This window comes from Sinocyclocheilus grahami, unplaced genomic scaffold (assembly GCF_001515645.1).
Source record: "Sinocyclocheilus grahami isolate Dianchi unplaced genomic scaffold, SAMN03320097.WGS_v1.1 scaffold106.1, whole genome shotgun sequence".
Lineage (NCBI taxonomy): Eukaryota > Metazoa > Chordata > Actinopteri > Cypriniformes > Cyprinidae > Sinocyclocheilus > Sinocyclocheilus grahami.
The window spans coordinates 348969-366898 of record NW_015505285.1 but is presented as its reverse complement, the minus strand read 5'-3'; the positions used below and the strand labels follow the sequence as shown (position 1 = coordinate 366898).

Sequence of the window (17930 nt, the reverse complement as noted above, 5' to 3'; positions counted from 1 at the left end):
AGGGGATGGGAGGAACAGTATTAAGAACCGCTGCTTTAGAACATTTATTTTGAATCTTGTGAATCCATTAGAATCGTTAGAAGAGAGAATCGCGATTCATATATGAATAGATTTTTACGTGCACCTCTAGTTTTCTCTTCCTCTTCTCTAAAGCAGCGCAGGCCTCACCCCCTTTGCTGCCTTTTCCTGAGGGCAGGGTTTATCTGGGTTTGTGATGTCACGAACCCGGGAAGTAACTCGTTGTAGTCCCTACCAGCCGTTTTTTGTAGGCCTTAAACTGCCAGAATTTTAAAAGACGTTATCTCCATTTGCATTGATCTTTCAGCTTCGTAACTTTGCAGATATTGTTTATGCTGAAACAGCAGCATTACACACTAACTAACGTTAAAAAAGTGAAATCGCAATGAACCACCCCTTTAATGTGTCCTAGCTGAATGAAAGTATAAATTTTTTTGGTTTACCCCATTTCGTCTCCTCTGACTGGCCTTCCAGGTATCTAGCTGTGCTTTGGTCTTTGCATCCACCTTCACAAGTAACTTCTTATCACCCACTTGCAGCTCATGAAGCAGTCGGAGAGCTCTCAGCGTGGACTCTGGCTCTTTGTACTCACAGAAACCAAAAGCTACACATACAAACACACACATAAAAATGTATGAAGTTCACAACATTGGGTCAGACAGGGCGGACAGATGACATGAATTTAGAAAGCTGAAGGTCTGATCTTTGTAAACATATTCCTGTTTGCCTAAGACAGTCCATGTTAACAAATACTAGCACAATCTTGGATAGAGATCCTTAAAAAAATCTAAACTGCTGGGCCTAAAATAGTCAAACTAAATTTGAAAATACCAAGTCTGTAAAAAACTGCATTGCTAGAACTTACCAATAACATCTTTGTCAATAACGGTGGACTACAAAAGACTGACACAATATGCATTGATGATTATTATAGTCTTTCTTTATACCTTGCAGTTTTCCAGAAGCCCCCTGGACTCTTTTCCAGCTGAGGACTAAACCACATTTCTGCAGAAGAGAGGAAAATGTATTTTGTGACAAGCTGACAATGAAAAAATTCTGAGCTAACATAACACAGACATTCCCATGAACATCAGGTCAAATAAAGAATGTGTTAATCAACTTACAAGGAACATTTAAATGTTGTCCTTATTTACTCACCCTCATATTGCTCAAAACTCACATGCCTTTTATTTACCTTTGAAACAAAAGTGAGGATATTTTTGATGAGAGCACAATACATATAGAGCACATCAATCAGCAACAAACCTCATTGGTTCTCATGTGTCAAGAAAGTAAGTTTGAACTTCCGTTTACCATTGATGTGCTCTATGACATAAGAGTGAGTAAAAGATGACAGCATTTTATTTCTGGAGAGAACTAATTCTATACAGGTAATGTGTCTAAGAGATTTAATATTACAGCGCAGATAAAAGTTGTAGAATAAATTTCAAACACTCACCGCCAACAACTGCCGCACCAACATGTCAGAGGCCTTTTCTGAGATGTTTCCCACAAACACTGTGGTGGTCGGTCCTGTGTTGTTACCCGTACCTTCCTCCGAGTCCTTGTTACGGGTGCCAATGGAGTCCTTAGTCAGCTTCTGAACCACTGGCACTGCAGTTTGTACCAAAACCTGCAGCATATTTCAGGAACAAACAGTAAAGTACAACTGCACAGAGTATAATAAACACAATCTGTCTGACAGATCCATGCATCTGAAATTGGATGCATAACAGGCTTGCATGCATATTATTTTAAATGGTCAGGAGTAAAGCACCAGAAGATTTGGTATGGTCTCTGTATTTAGGATCTGTGTATAGCACATAGCCTACAGACATTACGCATATATGGCACATTGTAAAACCTGATTTTCTTGGAAATATTCCAGGAAATGATTCTCAGGCTGGTAACAGGGTTAATATTCAAAACAAATGAAGGAAACCAAAAGAAACGTCTAAGCTGTTTCTTGACATACCGCAGGAGAAGGAGTCATCATTCCCACAGGGACTGGGATTATCGGACTTGCTGAGGAAAAATAAAAATAAACAAAGATTAAGTACTTCAATGTCAATATATATGACTATACATATTTCTTATCTTCATGACGTGCCTGTAGGAACAGTGGTGGGAAACCCAGCAAACTGTGTGGGGGAAATGCCAGGGGGCAACTGGGCTATCTGGTTCAGATGAGGGAACGACATGTCTGCTGGCACACCGATCTGTCAGAGAGATTTTATGTCAGTTCCAAAGAGCGTTTGGCCATACAAAGTCATCTTAACTGTGATTTCATCCTGGGTATAATATGAATCATACGAACCAACATGCATTGCATCCACAACAAATCTCTATACTTCATTATACCCTACTTGAACTAGGAGGCCAGCTGGAAAATAAAGATGTTTCCTCTGTATTTACTATTGATTAAGACTCACCCAATAAGGTTTTAGTATCAACGCCGCTAAAAATAAGAAGACCTCCTATCCGCTACAGGAATGGATATATAACGCCACGCTCAGTGAAATATTTAATGTTTCTCTTTTGATTTGGTCATGCGTTCCTCTGATAATAAAGAGCATCCATAGAAAATCCCAAAACTATCGTCAGCGACAAGAATGGCAAGTCAGCATGAAACTGCTGGTAAAGATGGGCGGGGCTTAGTGACCTGGTATGATGGAGGGTTAACGATTAGAATTCTCATGCTTTCTCAAGTGTTCGCTGAGAATTTGCTCTTTGTCGATTATCAAAAGTTGTAAGTGTGATAGTTCGGGTTTAAATGTTGTCAAGAACGCTGATGAAGCAGCACGTGGACGGCCTTGTCACGTGGTACCTGATACTTTTCTCAGCGCGGACCAATCAGGATTTGTTTAGGATTTATTCATTTTTTTTTTATTATAGATGAAGCGGATGGTGTTTTTTTCAGTGTCAGATACAAAAATCGTTTAAATTAATTGGTTTATTTTAATACCGTTTTTAGATTGATAATGTGCTCAGTATAATAAAAATCATCCTGAGATTTGAAAGTGATAGAATTGAAAATTCGGCATTTTGAGCCAGCAAGCGCCCCTAGAGGAATTGAACTTTTGTGCATAGGAAAAAATACTAAAAACATTCCGCCCAACGAGAAAATATTTCCGGAAATGCTTTGATATACAGCAAACAACATCACATTAATGCTACAGCGCCACCACACGTCCAGCTGACTTTCTTTTTGCAGAAATAGTAAACTATTTCAAAAGCGCAATAATATCACCCAAATAATGCACTACCAAGGCAGTCTGACATAAACACAAATTCAACATGACATTAAATGCTAAATATGGCCATGTAACTCTGCCATATGGTTGTGATAGCAGCGAAACCATGCAGGAAAAAAACTCGACCACCAGATGGAGCCAAAATGCAGAGAATATGGACTCCATTTACTAATCGCTCTATATATGTATTCTTTATTACAGATGAGTGATTAGCTAAACTGATCAATCAATAAATCTCAATGAATTATGTATAAATATGTAGTAATGTTTATCAATATGTTTGCTAGTGACATGACATTAAATGCTAAATATGGCCATGTAACTCTGCCATATGGTTGTGATAGCAGCGAAACCATGCAGGAAAAAAAACCACCAGATGGAGCCAAAATGCAGAGAATATGGACTCCATTTACTAATCGCTCTATATATGTATTCTTTATTACAGATGAGTGATTAGCTAAACTGATCAATCAATAAATCTCAATGAATTATGTATAAATATGTAGTAATGTTTATAAATATGTTTGCTAGTACATATAAACACTGAAATTAGGCCAAAGTTGTCAACAACTTGCCACACCTCATCAAACCGGTATTCCAGACATTTCTATAGAACATAAATATTCAGTCAAGCAGCCATGCAATGCACACTGGATCTGTTTTGATCCACTGTATCTGTACGATGGGAATTTGTTGACGAGACATTAGTCAAGCCAAAAAAACATATGCAGTCGGCAGTGCAGAGATGGAAATTTCCAACACCACAAAAAAAGCACCCCATCTCTCACGCCACTCATTCGCCCAAAGCCACGCTCATCGAAACAAACCCACGAAGGCGGAGCTTCTGATTGGCTGGGAGGAAGGTGTGTCATCGGGTGTGACGCAGGTTTGCCCGCTCTATGAATAGAAAAACGTGGTTCACAGCGCACTGAGCGGACGAAGCTGTCTAAAACAATTGGATGCTGGAGGATTGTTAGATTTTGGGGGGCGGTCTCGAGATTTCACCCAAAGCGTGTGGCTTTGAGCTCTACCTTCCGCTATTCACCAACTCATGAATATGAATTAAGTGGCAGACTTAAAGAAAAACGTCGTGGCAGTTCTTTGAGATTCAACAGCCAGCCAGAAGAGTGCAAGCCACATCGGGCGACAGACTATTCGTTTGCAACCTTCCCCTGCGTTTTTTATATTTTATCTCAGAACTCTCCGGTTGAGTCAGCATGGCCTTGAGAGGACCACTGTCTAGATTATTGAGATCCACGTTGAGTTCCTGCCAGCAGAACCGGTCGCAATCTGTTGCCATTTTGGGAGCTCCGTTTTCCAAAGGACAGGTAAGAAATATAGATTTATTTAATTAGAACTCACACAAACTCACCGATGTATAATTTAGTGATGTGACGGTATTTTTACGATTTTTACTCAGAAAAGGAGAGGGGTGGAACATGGACCCAAAGCCATCCGGGATGCGGGTTTGGTGGAGAGACTTTCAAATCTCGGTAAGTAACTCACACCAGTAGTATCTGTCTCTCTCTAGCTAGATAGATATAGGTAGATAACGTTATTATTAATATACTCTCAAGGGATAATTCACCTGACCGCTTAAGTAACAGTCACTTATTGTATCATTTTTCGATGCATTGAAAGTTGCAGGATGACCAAGTGAGGTTGTCATCCTGCTTTTTAAATAATTTTGTAAAGAAGTCATGCATGTTTGAAACAAGAAGGTAAATATATTAGACTTTAACTAAGCGTGACCATTTTCGTTGTACGGGGTGAACTATCTCTTTAAATAAATTCGTGGCGGGCGCTGGATTATCTGTTACACTGTTACATCATCCAGCTGTCCAAACGAGAATGAATTGACACTTCACCATCTGTTTTATGCAGCAAATTAGCAATAATAGTTTGGCTGCCGCTGTAGTATTTTATGACTGGAATACTGTAAGTGAAAGCGTTTCGGTCAGTGAAGAAGTTTTGGAGGTTGTCTAGCCGCAGTGAGAGAGAAAGGGAGGGGTAGATATAATGTACAGTCTGTGCGTGAGTCACTGCAGTTCCTCCACACATTCAGAGATGCTGTGAGACGACCTGCCGCAGCACATAACAATAGGGTATTATCATTCACAATAGACTTTAGTGGGGATGGCGCAGTAGGGAACTTGTGATGGTATGCAAGTCCATCATTGGTCATTTAAAATCTGATAAGTAATTCAACACTGTCACGAAGTCACCGTGGCTGGTCTGGTTCTGTCAACCTGGGCCCCATCAGCTGTTTAGATTGATGGTATGCAAGTCCATCATTGGTCATTTAAAATCTGATAAGTAATTCAACACTGTCACGAAGTCACCGCGGCTGGTCTGGTTCTGTCAACCTGGGCCCCATCAGCTGTTTAGACCTTCATCAGTGTCCACCTATGGGGGCTCCTACCTACATTTCTATATGACACTACATGGTCAGATTCATGCTGGGATTCAGTGACAGAACTGTGACCTGTCAACCAAACGGTCTTAGAAAGAAGCATGTGCTTGGTCAGAGTAGGCAGAAACTGTGGAAGCTTTAAGACCAATGTTCATTGTAATGGTCATGTGAAGAAAACCTTGACATGTCATTAGTTTATTTATATGTCCTGTCTTCTTGTAGACTACGCTGTGCATGATTTTGGAGACCTGACCTTCAAGCATCTGGAAAAAGATGAGCACTTCATGCATGTGCCGTTCCCACGCACAGTTGGACGTGCCAATCAGCTGCTGTCCGGAGCTGTGAGCGGTGCGGTGGGGGCGGGACACACCTGCATCATGCTGGGGGGAGACCATAGGTACACCAATTTTTTCTTTATCTAAAGTCTTACTTTTTTTTTTAATGTAAAATCTCGGGGTAAAAATACACACTTTTAATAATTAGTTACTTATTCCACTAGTCTTTCCATTTATGTCTTTTTGGCACAAGCACAAATGAATGTTGTAGCACTCTGGCTAAACTGAGACCAGCTTTATCACTTTGTTTCTGAAAGGTCAAGGTTTGTCTTTACACTCAAGACGCTGTTTGTATTTCCAGCTAGCTTAATCTAAAAAATTTCCAATCAAAACAAATGAAAAAATTCAATGTAATCTAAATCTGTTGAATTTGTTCTATTAAAGGCCCAAATCATCAAACATTAACATCTGTAATGCTTTCTTCCGTGCAGCTTGGCGATTGGTTCAGTGGAAGGTCATGCTCAGCAGTGCCCTGACCTGTGTCTGATATGGGTGGACGCTCACGCAGATATCAACACTCCTCTGACTTCACCTTCTGGAAACCTCCATGGCCAGTCTGTAGCATTCTTACTCAAGGACCTGCAGAACAAGGTAATTAGCATTCATGCACAAAATTACATCAACAGTTAAAAGAAATGTTATATCATAGAATCTCTGACATGATTCCTTTCTCAAAAGAGGTAACGCTTGTACATGGATTTTCCACTTACAAGTAATTTGGCTCCAGAAAACCATTTAGAACGTCTAAATCCATTGTCTTCTGCTTGCTTACCTGCAGATGCCAGAAGTTCCTGGATTTTCCTGGATGAAGCCCTTCCTGTCTGCCAGAGATCTGGTCTACATCGGCCTCAGAGATGTGGATCCAGGCGAGCAGTAAGCACATCATGTTCTGTCATCCAGGATTTGGCACCTGTTGCCTGTTCTCTAAAGCCTATGCTACTAAATCATCAATTGTGACAATCCATAGGCTATTTATACAAGTGACATTACCTGTAACCACCAAGAGGGCACAAAATCAAATGTTTATGATGAAGTCAACATGAGACTAAATTGGACACAATTCAGTGGTGAATCCACTATAATGCATAAACTATGTGTGTGTAATGCATATATTAAGAGAAAGAGAAAACAGCATCACTAATTTATTCTACTAATCAATTTTGATTTGATTGCTCTCTCTCGCTCTCTCTCAGCATAATCCTGAAGACCTTGGGAATCCAATATTTCTCCATGCGGGATATTGACAGAATGGGCATTCAGAGGGTAATGGAGGTCACTTTGGATCACCTCTTAGCAAGGTATAGTGATATTGCGAAAAGCATACACACTTATTTAACTAGTAGTGGTGCGTCTGTAAACAACTAGCAGCAAATTGCATGTTGCTGTTTATTCTCCATGTAGTCCTTCTGTGTGCTATTGAACTCTGTAAATGGGGCAGTGTAGTTTTCTGGAGAGCTCACAAGCGGCCTTATTTAACCTGACTTGCGTGTTTAATGTCACCTTTAAATACAATGTAACACTTAATCTCTGTTTAATCTGGGTACACTACATCACAATCAAACAATTTATGTAATTTGTCACTCTTATTTTTTTATATCAGGAAACAAAGGCCAATCCATCTCAGCTTTGACATCGATGCATTTGACCCATCCCTGGCTCCCGCCACTGGAACTCCCGTTAATGGAGGACTGACCTATAGAGAGGGCATCTACATAACAGAGGAGATCCATAACACAGGTACAGATCTACCATTCACATAACGGATGACTTTGAAATCAAATAAATCCTTTGATGCTAATATGTTTTGTTCCGTACTACACAGGTTTACTGTCTGTGATGGATGTGGTTGAAGTGAACCCCACACTAGGAGCGACACCTGAGGCTGTGGAGGCCACAACTAGCCTAGCCGTTGATGTCATCGCATCTGCTCTCGGTCAGACACGTGAAGGTGCACACATCGCCTTCCCAAAGATTCCAGAACCAAAAGAGGACACCGAGCTGCGGCTTTAGAGCACAAGATATTCATGGAGGACTTTGACAAACCAACCACTTTGCATTCCAAAGTCTAAAAGAACGACATTGAAGGGTTTGCAGAGACTGAGCACAAGACTAAAGATAGAATTTGAAGGTTACTGTAGTCTTGGTCAACAAAATTGTCACCTCACTGATGAAGTGCTGCTATAAGCACATGGGTGAGATTTATTTTATTATACCTACCACTAATTTTGCTTTGGCTAAAAAAGAGCTGAGATCTGGATTCTCAGTTTGAGGACTAATATAGCAGAAACAAAAGTATTTTTTAACATTTGTCAGCTGTTAAGGGATTAGTGGGTAACCCTGATTATTCTCTGGGACTTACTGCAGGAAAAAGTGAACTAAAAGCAAATGTGCTTAACATATTTTTGCAGGCTGAGATGACTCTTTACTGTGGTGGACTGATTGATTTTCCTTTAATTTGGAACATGTTTGCACTTTTGGACCAGAACTGTTTTTTATTGTATTTCTATGTCTGTTTGTTTGTTTTTGTATAGTAGGACTGCTTTTAATGGCTAATTTAATCCTACAGTTTTGGTTGGGTTGAAACTGAGTGATCTTTTTTGAATAGCGCATTTGAAGTAAGTTGTTTTAGTAATTTTCATATCTATTTAAATAAACCTTTGAAAAATCATGTATGAATGGATTTTGAACACCCTTTCAGATCTGAATTTACCACCAGTATCTTCTTAGGGAAGGGTAGTTTGATTTGTCACATTTTTCTGTTTCAGTAAAAATGTTTTGTTGCAATAAACAAATGTACTGGAGACAGACTGTGACTCATCTTTGATTCATTAGGTTGACTGATGACCACATCAAATGAAAATCTTCATGAATAATCTTAAACCTAAAATAATATTTCATTATAATCCAGAACTTCTTGTTTGTTAGTTTATATCCACTTGACAGAAACAACCTAATATTTAAATGAAAATAAAAAAGATTCAATAACGGAGACATACATGGAACATGTTTCACAGACATCTGATGAACAATATCAAAAGTAGCAGTCAGTATGTGGTGTGTCCACCAGCTGCTTTATGTACAGTGGAGATCAAAATTAGAGAACAATTTAATAAGACTTTAAGTGTAAAATTCATTCAAAATTGGAAGGAATTTTAGTTGTGGCTACACCATGCTAGTAGAACAGTGTTTTACAAAATAACCAAGGCATTTCAACAAAAACTCTACACCACTGAGAACAGTAACCACTAGCATGAAGAAAGATTACAACTAACATTTCTGAAGGTTACAGCAGTCAGAAATTAGGACGTGTAGAGGCCCTTGCGTTGAATGACTTCAGCACATCTGTGGCCGCAGGACATAGCTAGTTTCTCACACTGTGTTGGTGTGATCTTGGTCCACTCTTCTTCCAATCTCTTCCAGAGTGTGGTGACTGTAGAGGGTTTCTTAGCATAACTTTGTCACCAAGGATTTTCAGTTGGGTTTAGATCAGGACTCTGGGCTGCCCATTTCATTATTTCAAAGTTTTCAGCTTCAAAGAACTGCTTTGCCCATTTTGCTGTGTGACAGAGCACTGTCCTGCATGAAAATTGCAGGCTGATTGGGTCACGAATGCAGAGAAGGAACTGCATGTTGCCACAGGGGGTTCTGATAAACATTTGCATTCTCTCTGCCCAAATCCTGCTGCAGAAAACATCCCCCAAACCGTGACACTTCCTCCTCCACCTTTCACTGACTTCTTTACACACTTTGGGTTCAGTTTTTCCCCAGTTTGACACCAAACATAATGTTCCTAATCGGACCCAAATAAATGTATGCTCCTCAGCAAAGGTTAATCGAGCCTTTTGATTCTTTCTGCTGAAGAAAAGTTTGGTCTCTGCAGAGTGGGCTTACAGTCCAAATTCTCTTGAGACATGCCGAGAGAGATCCTTACCCTGTTCAGCGCTGAACTGGCAAGCCATTCCAGCTTTAGTGTCGAACTGACTCCCCATTGAGATTTTCCACATTATCCTGTCCTCTCGTGCATTTGTCTTTCGTGGACTACCTGCCTTTTTGAAGGACTTAAATGAGTTAGTGACATTGTAAAGAGGCAATATTTGAGAACTCACAGATTTGGAATGACCAACTTTTCTTGCTATGGCTGCTGTTGGCCTTCATCTGGACAACCTGCTACAGAAGGGTTTGCGTCACTTTAGAATGGCTCACCATCTTGCAAAGTCAGTAAAAACTGGAAAGTTAGGCTGCCAGTTAAATAGGGTTTGTCAGATGATTAAGGACATTTGCACAAGGTGCCAGATTAACACCAATAACTGGAAGGTATCTGAAAGTGTACTCTAAGTTTGATGTGTTCTTTTTCAAATATCTCAAATATGTTTTCTATACTGTGCTTCAGAATATATTTTACTCTTGTTAGGATAACCTCCAATAAAACTAAACAGTGACCTTGTAATTTAGGAAATTGTAGGTTGTTCTCTAATACTTATTCTCCACTGTACTACAGAACATCTCATCTTAATGGACTAAAAAAGATTTGCCCGTTCTTGCTGAGATGTTACTTCAGTCTTTCTCGAACACATCTGGTGATACATATGGTCACATGTGGTCTGGCATTACAAGCACAATCAGCCAAGTTGTCCTAAGTTATTGGAACTGTGGCATTAATTTTCTTCCGCCTGTAAACTGTTAAGTGCCTTAAAGACTGTTCCACAGGTGCATGTGCAATAATTGTTTATGGTTCATCAAAAAAAATTGAAAACCATAAGCTTATTTGAATTTTCATTCAGAAAAAGGGATGTTTCTTTTTTGCTGAGTTTCTAAGGACACTTATCTCCTAATAGGCCCCTAGGGATTCTGGACCCCTTGTATAAATCACTGCTTCAGTCGAAATCGCATTCCTGGCCCCCAATACCCTAGTCCTGTAACTATGTTCCACCATTAATCCCTACAGATTTAAAGAACATAATAAAATTAAAGAAACTCAGTTTCTCCATTATATCTCAGTTTAGAATGACAAGTTATGTTTGGTTATTTTTTGGTGAATGCTAAAAAATGTTAAATACTAAAACTGTAAGTTTGATCAGCAGTTCTTAAACAGTTAGGCTAAGTAATCATTCATTATTATTTAATAAAAAAGTATTTACATTAAAAAAGTATTTGGAAGATATGCAGACCTTATAATCGTATTCTGGACTTTTTATGTTTCGCAATTTTCACATTTAATTAATCATTTAATTTTGTAATATTATGACAAAACGAGCATTTAGATTAGAGATTAAGCTTAATTTAATACTTACTTCATTGGAAGGCTATTCAGACACCTATTAAACAATGTGGATTTTTTTCATTTTAGACACCTAGGTTTACTCATTTGATTAGTAAACTAATTTATTGCTATTACTAAAGTTGAATTGCTCAAATCATTCAACCTAAATATTAGTAACAGCAATGTTCACTTGCAATTTATTAGTAAGTGACACTAATAAATAATAAAAAATAAATTAATAACTCAGTCAACAACTGATGCTACTCCCCACATATAATCCCATCATGACAGCATAAAATGTGATGGGGATTATAAACGATGCATAACAGGTGAATGACCTGCTCACACCTCAGATCAATGACAAACACACAACTGTGAATGACTGCTCTCCACTGATACTTCTGCTGTTTTGCCCTAACACGACTAGAAATGCCATCAGTCAGCTGGCAAAAAGTCAGTATGTCAAGGTGACCCGATAGCACTGGACACTGGTATTTCCACTAAAGCAGGTGTTGGTGTCACTTTATTCTCAGTCATGTTTACAGTAATCTCTACCCCCTCTCTGACAGGCTAAACACACCCCTTTCTCTTCCAACCAGGGCTTGTAAAGCAAGTGACATGCATGTTTATAGCTGTCATTCTCTCGGCCTGGAGTACACTCAGCTCTGTTTTGACTGATTGGAGGAAAAGCTAAAGGAAAGCACACCCATTTTCTAGAATGAAACCCAAGAGCTGTAACCTTAAATGCCATGTTAACACTTGTCACAAAAAAAAGTCTATTACATAATGTAATTCTATCAAGTTAATTTTGTTTAAATTTCACTTAAAGGGACAGTTCACTCAGAAATGAAAAATCGGTCATGATTTACTCACCCCCATGTCATTCCCAGCCTGTGAGAAAAGAAGACATTTTGAAGAATGAATTTTTGTTCATACAATGAAAGTCAGTGGGGTCCAGTGCTGTTTTGGACCCCATTGACTTTCACTGTATGAACAATGAAAGGTTTGGAATGGAATTAGTGTGAGTGAATGATGACATAATTATCATTTTTAAGCGTTCCATTACTTTAAAACGATTGAGGTGTGTAAAAATGCAGACAGGTTGAATATATATTATTTGTCACTCCTTTCGCTGGATCCTTCTGTTTACACTGTCCATCCATACATCCACTAGATATGGCACCTTGTTCAAGACAGCTAAAAATGGGGTAAACCCATCACGCCATCTTTGTACAGATCCTTATCCTCCAGCAGTCTGAATGTTCTTTTCACTCTGAGCAGTATTTACGCTAATACAGTTTAGCGCTTAAAATAACCACCCATACACGTCCATGTGACACTCACAGTCTCAAAAGCATCCAGCACACTGTCATTGGGCCAGACACCCATGATCATCAGAAATAAGAAGAGGGAAAGGTGAAGTCTTATACAGTCTTGTGTGTCTCATTGCCTACTTGCGAAAGAACTTCAAGTAAACCACCCCTGCCAAGATGGCCAGCTCCATGATGATAATGACTGATAGTAGCAGTTTGTTAGTCACCAGTCTGTAATGACAGGAAAGGAAGAGGTTTGACACAGTATATTCTCAGAAAGAGATTTGAAAACAATTCTAGTGACGTGAAATGTTTCGTAATAGTGTAAGTCTCACCGCCTGGACATTGCGCGCATTATTTTCCTGCTGCGGCTCAGGTTCTCGCCAGTGTGAACCAACTGATGATGGAGTAAGAGAAGAGAAATTGGGAGGGTAAGAGCAGAGAAAGAGAAGAAGAACATTTTGCTTGTGCAGTTTTAATATCTGCTTGTTCAACAACAATAACAATGGGCGCTGGTCAAGATATCTCTCCCTTACTCTGTCTCTGGTGCGGTCCAGTTGTTCTCTCTGTTCTCCGAGCTCCTCGATGATGTCTGTGCCAATCTGGTCCGTCTCTGCCGCAATCCATTGACTTCGCTCAATACTCTTTGACGCATTATTTAGAGACTCTGTCCCCTGGATAAGCAAAGCACGCTGAGACTGCAGATGAGTCTGCAAAAACAAACAACAATTCAAAAATTAGTCACTGTTTAACTAAGACCTGCAGCATACTCGTTTATAATACCAGTGTAAACCATATTCACTCATACTTACTGACATGAAAAACAGACATTACTTCAACAGAGCACAATTTTCAGTTTTTTGTTCAAATTTTTTATTGATTGGAAAGTGAAATTCATAATCATAACAGTCAAACAATTTAGTCAGCAGGCAAGGGAGTGAAAATATGTTATGAAGCGTTGGCATTTATCATGGAAAGAAGAACCAGAGCTGCACTACCAGGAACATCTTATCTTTTCCAGCTTCAGAAAAGACAGTACCTACAAGCCATTGACAGATACCAGGAGGTTTGGTGGACTTTCATAGAAATAAGATCTTCTATTTAGCTAATAATGAAGAGAAGGCTAGTACATCTAACTGGCTAGAAGAAAACCAAGTCCAAAACTTTGGGAATTCTAAAGATTGCAGTCAAGGCAGACAACAACCTTGACTTGCCTAAATATTTTGAAAATGGTCTTAAAATAGTTATTCCAATAGTTTTGAAGCATTGTAAGTACAAATTTTAAGATAGACCTACCATAAAAACAATATATTGATAGATTACAGTTGATTAAATAGAATAAATTTGTACAGCCATTCTTTGCCAAATCTATCAATCTACAAATATGTATGTGTATATGTATATATAGCTAAAAAGATAAAGATAATTATAGATATATTTATAATAATAAAAAATAAAATAATAATAAATATAGATAGAAATTTTAAATTATAATAGACTTATATAGTGTAATTAAAAATATTATATAATACATAATATAATATTATATAATAGTTATATAATGTATCCTTGTTCATGGTTCATTTACTTTATTCACAATGCATCATGGGATGAGTCTTTGTATTGTTGTTTGATTTTCAAATACTTTTTTGGCTTGGATTCAAATTATATAATGCTGTAATTTATCTCAGTGCTGATTGATGTGGTTCAAAACTTGTCTTGTCTAGAATGTCTTACTGAAGAAAGACGACTTAAAAAAAATTATGGGAAAAATATGAATCGAACTTAAGACTGATGAAAAAGTGAGCCGTAATTGTTGCTGACTATTGCTCTTTTGACTGCCATTGAATGCCAAGTGCTCAAACACACACATAAAAAAATACTCATAAATGTCCACTCAAAAGGAAGCATATTCTCTTCTTTTCAGGCCTTTCTGATGACCTTCACTTCCTCAGTTTCAAATAGTTTAGAAACAGGACTCTTTGGACATAATGCATGACCTTGCTCAAGGCAACCTTGTGCGTACGCAATAGAGAAAAATCGCTCCATTCCAGTGCAACAGGAATCTTTGTTTGTAGAGTTGTGTTTTGTGTGTTTATAGCAAACCAGTTGGATCTGTTTTAGATCCTAGGTAACCAGTTTTATTTTTCATAATTACATAACACTGACACTAACATTTGATCAATATACACAACTGTTAAATATGATCCTTATATTGTAATCATAAGCACAAGTTGTAATATTTGAAATACGTTTGCTGTGTCTACTAAACTGAATACATTAAACAATACACTACCAGTCAAAGGTTTTTGAACAGTGACTTTTTTTTTATGAATTTTCTTCTGCTCACCAAGCCTGCATTTATTTGATCCAAATTACCGCAAAAGCAGTAATATTGTGAAATCTTTTTACTATTTAAAATAACTGCTTTCTATTTGAATATAATATATATATATTTGACACAGTATATTCTCAGAAAGAGATTTGGAAACAATTCTAGTGACGTGAAATGTTTTGTAATAGTGTAAGTCTCACCGCCTGGACATTGCGCATATATACAAATATATAATGTAATTTATTCCTGTGATCAAATCTACATTTTCAGCATCATCACTGCAGTCTTCAGTGTCACATGACCCTTCAGAAATCATTCTAATATGCTGATTTGCTGTTCACGAAAAATGTATTATTATTATCAATATTTAAAACAGTTGAGTAAATTTTTTTTAAAGAAAGATCCAATAATTTATCTGAAATAAAAAGCTTTTGTTTTTTTTGGGGGGGGGGGGTTATAGAAATTAATACTTTTATTTAGCAAGGATGCTTTAAATTGATCAAAACTGATGATAAAGACATTTATAATGTTACAAAAGATTTCTATTTCAGATAAATGCTGTTCTTCTGGACTTTCTATTCATCAAAAGAAACAACAGAAAAAAAATCTACTCAATCTGCTGTTTTCAACATAATAATAATAAATGTTTTTTGAGCAGCAAATCAGAATATTAGAATGATTTCTGAAGGATCATATGACTGGAGTAATGATGCTAAAAAATTCAGTTTTGAAATCACAGGAATAAATTACATTTTCAAATATATTCAAATAGAAAGCAGTTATTTTAAATAGTAAAAATATTTCAAAATGTTACTGTTTTTGCTGTACTTTGGATCAAATAAATGCAGGCTTGGTGAGCAGAAGAGACTTCTTTAAAAAGCATTAAAAATCTTACTGTTCAAAAACTGTTGACTGGTAGTGTATATGTTGTAAAAAGCGATATATAAACAAACTTCATAACAGCATTACCTGTAGCCTGAGGTGAGCAGACTGTTACTGTGAATCACGTAACTTGTGGAATGCAAGCAACTTTAAGGTGTGTCATTAAAAAACACACAGGGAAGATAGAGATCTATGTGCGTCCTGTAGGAATACCCATTTGTGGTGGTGCAAAAGGGGGGTTGTTTTGTAGCCATTTCTAGCTGGATGAGAACTAGATCCAACTTGAAAGATGTTGAAAATTTCTAGAAATCAAGTCGTGACCAAGAAAGCATAAATTTAGCTTGAAATCAAACACAACTGAAGCATATGAAGCAGCAAGAAAGACGACAAATGTTTTCTGTGTAAATCAAATCAAAGATGGTAAAATTTGTCTATCCTCAGTAACACAAATTTCTCACTATATACATTTGCTCTCTGAAGGGTCAGTACAACAAAAACAGAAAACTGTCATCATTTGCTTAGCCTCGATGTATGACCTTCTTCCACCATGAAGCATTTAAAACAAAACCATAACCTTTTCAAATGTGCCCGAGTGTGTGTAATTCATGACAGAATTTTCATTATTGACTAGATATAGATAGATAGATAGATAGATAGATAGATAGATATCTCCTTTTCGTGAAGGACTGATAATACTCAACTCACACTCTGGTCATTCTGATTGGCATAAATGCCTTGTCTGCCATCTCCAATGTGACTAGAAAACCCAGGTGTTGCTGAGAGGCGTATTTCTCTCTGCAGTTTGGCCAGATCTCGTCGGTACAGTCGAATCTTTGTTGACATGGGGGTTCGGAAGGATGATGGAGCACCAAACAGCTCCTGTTCCATGCCCTGAAGCTGCGAGAGACATCACATATTCACTGATAAACTCAGAAGAGGCGGTCAGTCGGTTCTCATGTTACTGTGTATTTACATACACTATCATTCAAAATCTGGGGTCAAAAAGTTTTTTTTATATTTTTGTAAGAAGTCTGTTATGTTAACCCAAATCAGCATTTATTTGATGAAAAATACAAAAATAAGTATAAATTCTTTATAACATTATAAATGTCTTCACTGTCTATTTTGAATCAACTTAAAGCATCCGTGCTTTTTAAAAGCATTAACTTCTTTTTAAAAATCTCACTGACCCCAGACTTTTGAACAGAATAGTGCAAGAAAGAATAATATGAATGAGCTAATGTCCTGTGTAATTGTTTTGTAGAGTTGCATATACTTACATTTCACATTTAAATTACAGTAATGTCATATACAATCTAACAGCAGTACAATGCAACAATAGTAACTTGTACAGACAATGCGATTGATTCAAAACACTTGACACTGACTGGTTTGTATGTCCTGACAAGGCAGACTGTCACTGGTTGTCTGAAGCACTACTGCCACCTGTTGTCTAAAATTCAATAGTACAACAGTCTATAATTCAAACTAAACACAAATTGAATGCAAATCATTCAAAACCTTCACCTTCTCTGCTCCTCTCTGGTTAAATGAGCTGTCAACCTACACCCAATCTGCTGAGACCATCACAATTTTGTTTCCTCATCTAGATTTCTAATAAACTTGGCATGGTATACTACTATGAATACAGTTGGCTTTGTGATCAGTTGCTTGTTATGTTTCCTTATTTGATTGTCGCATTGGATAATAGCATCTGCAAATGTCCTCAAGGTTGTCACTATTTAAAAGTATATATTTTTTATACAACAGTACTGTGTCAATGCCAAAATATTTTAATAACAGAATATCATGAAACTTTCCCATCATTAAAGGCACAAAATGTAATTTTCGTCACTAGAGGGCGCGTATTCAAAATAAACAAAGAGACAAAGGTATAGTCTGATGACACTGTGACTGAGTGGAATCATGGGAGTTGTGGTCTTCATCCCCACAGCCAATGCAATCCGACGGGACTCGGGCAGAAATCATGTTCATGGATGAGCTAATGATTTATTAACGTAGTAGAATGAAGCAGGGTGAGGCTGAAAGCCGTCGAAGCGAAACGAGGCCGCTGAACGAGCGTGACACACGGCTCGAAAGCAGCAGAGCTTTTATTATGC

At 37.8% G+C, this 17930-nt stretch overlaps 3 protein-coding genes across 4 annotated transcripts in view; 1 reads left to right on the top strand and 2 right to left on the bottom strand.

Moving 5' to 3' along the window:
* LOC107588581 (RNA-binding protein 25-like) overlaps positions 1 to 2633 on the bottom strand; it is a 14153-nt gene extending 11520 nt beyond the window's left edge. The window contains exons 1-6 of the mRNA XM_016276722.1: positions 2451 to 2633; positions 2129 to 2237; positions 1994 to 2043; positions 1478 to 1651; positions 966 to 1023; positions 462 to 622 (exon numbers count right to left, since the gene is read on the bottom strand). Coding sequence (XP_016132208.1) covers positions 462 to 622; positions 966 to 1023; positions 1478 to 1651; positions 1994 to 2043; positions 2129 to 2219 — 534 coding nt within the window. The 5' untranslated portion in view covers positions 2220 to 2237; positions 2451 to 2633. The remainder of the gene's footprint in view (positions 1 to 461; positions 623 to 965; positions 1024 to 1477; positions 1652 to 1993; positions 2044 to 2128; positions 2238 to 2450) is intronic.
* Positions 2634 to 4175: 1542 nt separating this feature from the next.
* arg2 (arginase 2) lies at positions 4176 to 8702 on the top strand. Its single transcript, XM_016276723.1, has 8 exons — positions 4176 to 4600; positions 4693 to 4765; positions 5908 to 6082; positions 6452 to 6611; positions 6799 to 6893; positions 7214 to 7318; positions 7621 to 7757; positions 7843 to 8702. Exons 1-8 carry the CDS (start codon positions 4490 to 4492, stop codon positions 8028 to 8030), a joined length of 1044 nt encoding a protein of 347 aa, XP_016132209.1. The 5' UTR covers positions 4176 to 4489; the 3' UTR covers positions 8031 to 8702.
* Positions 8703 to 12215: 3513 nt separating this feature from the next.
* The window catches only part of vti1b (vesicle transport through interaction with t-SNAREs 1B), a 16204-nt gene continuing 10489 nt past the window's right edge, over positions 12216 to 17930 (bottom strand). For both annotated transcript variants that reach the window (XM_016276725.1, XM_016276726.1), the window contains exons 5-7: positions 13130 to 13303; positions 12929 to 12990; positions 12216 to 12824 (exon numbers count right to left, since the gene is read on the bottom strand). In XM_016276725.1, the coding sequence (XP_016132211.1) occupies positions 12731 to 12824; positions 12929 to 12990; positions 13130 to 13303 (330 nt within the window). In that variant the 3' untranslated portion in view covers positions 12216 to 12730. The remainder of the gene's footprint in view (positions 12825 to 12928; positions 12991 to 13129; positions 13304 to 17930) is intronic.

Coding starts and splice junctions, on each gene's coding strand:
- arg2 (XM_016276723.1), top strand. CDS start 4,490: ATGGCCTTGAGAGGACCACTGTCTAGATTATTGAGATCCACGTTGAGT. Junction 4,601..4,692: donor CTCCGTTTTCCAAAGGACAG/GTAAGAAATATA, acceptor ATTTTTACTCAG/AAAAGGAGAGGGGTGGAACA. Junction 7,319..7,620: donor TTGGATCACCTCTTAGCAAG/GTATAGTGATAT, acceptor TTTTTATATCAG/GAAACAAAGGCCAATCCATC.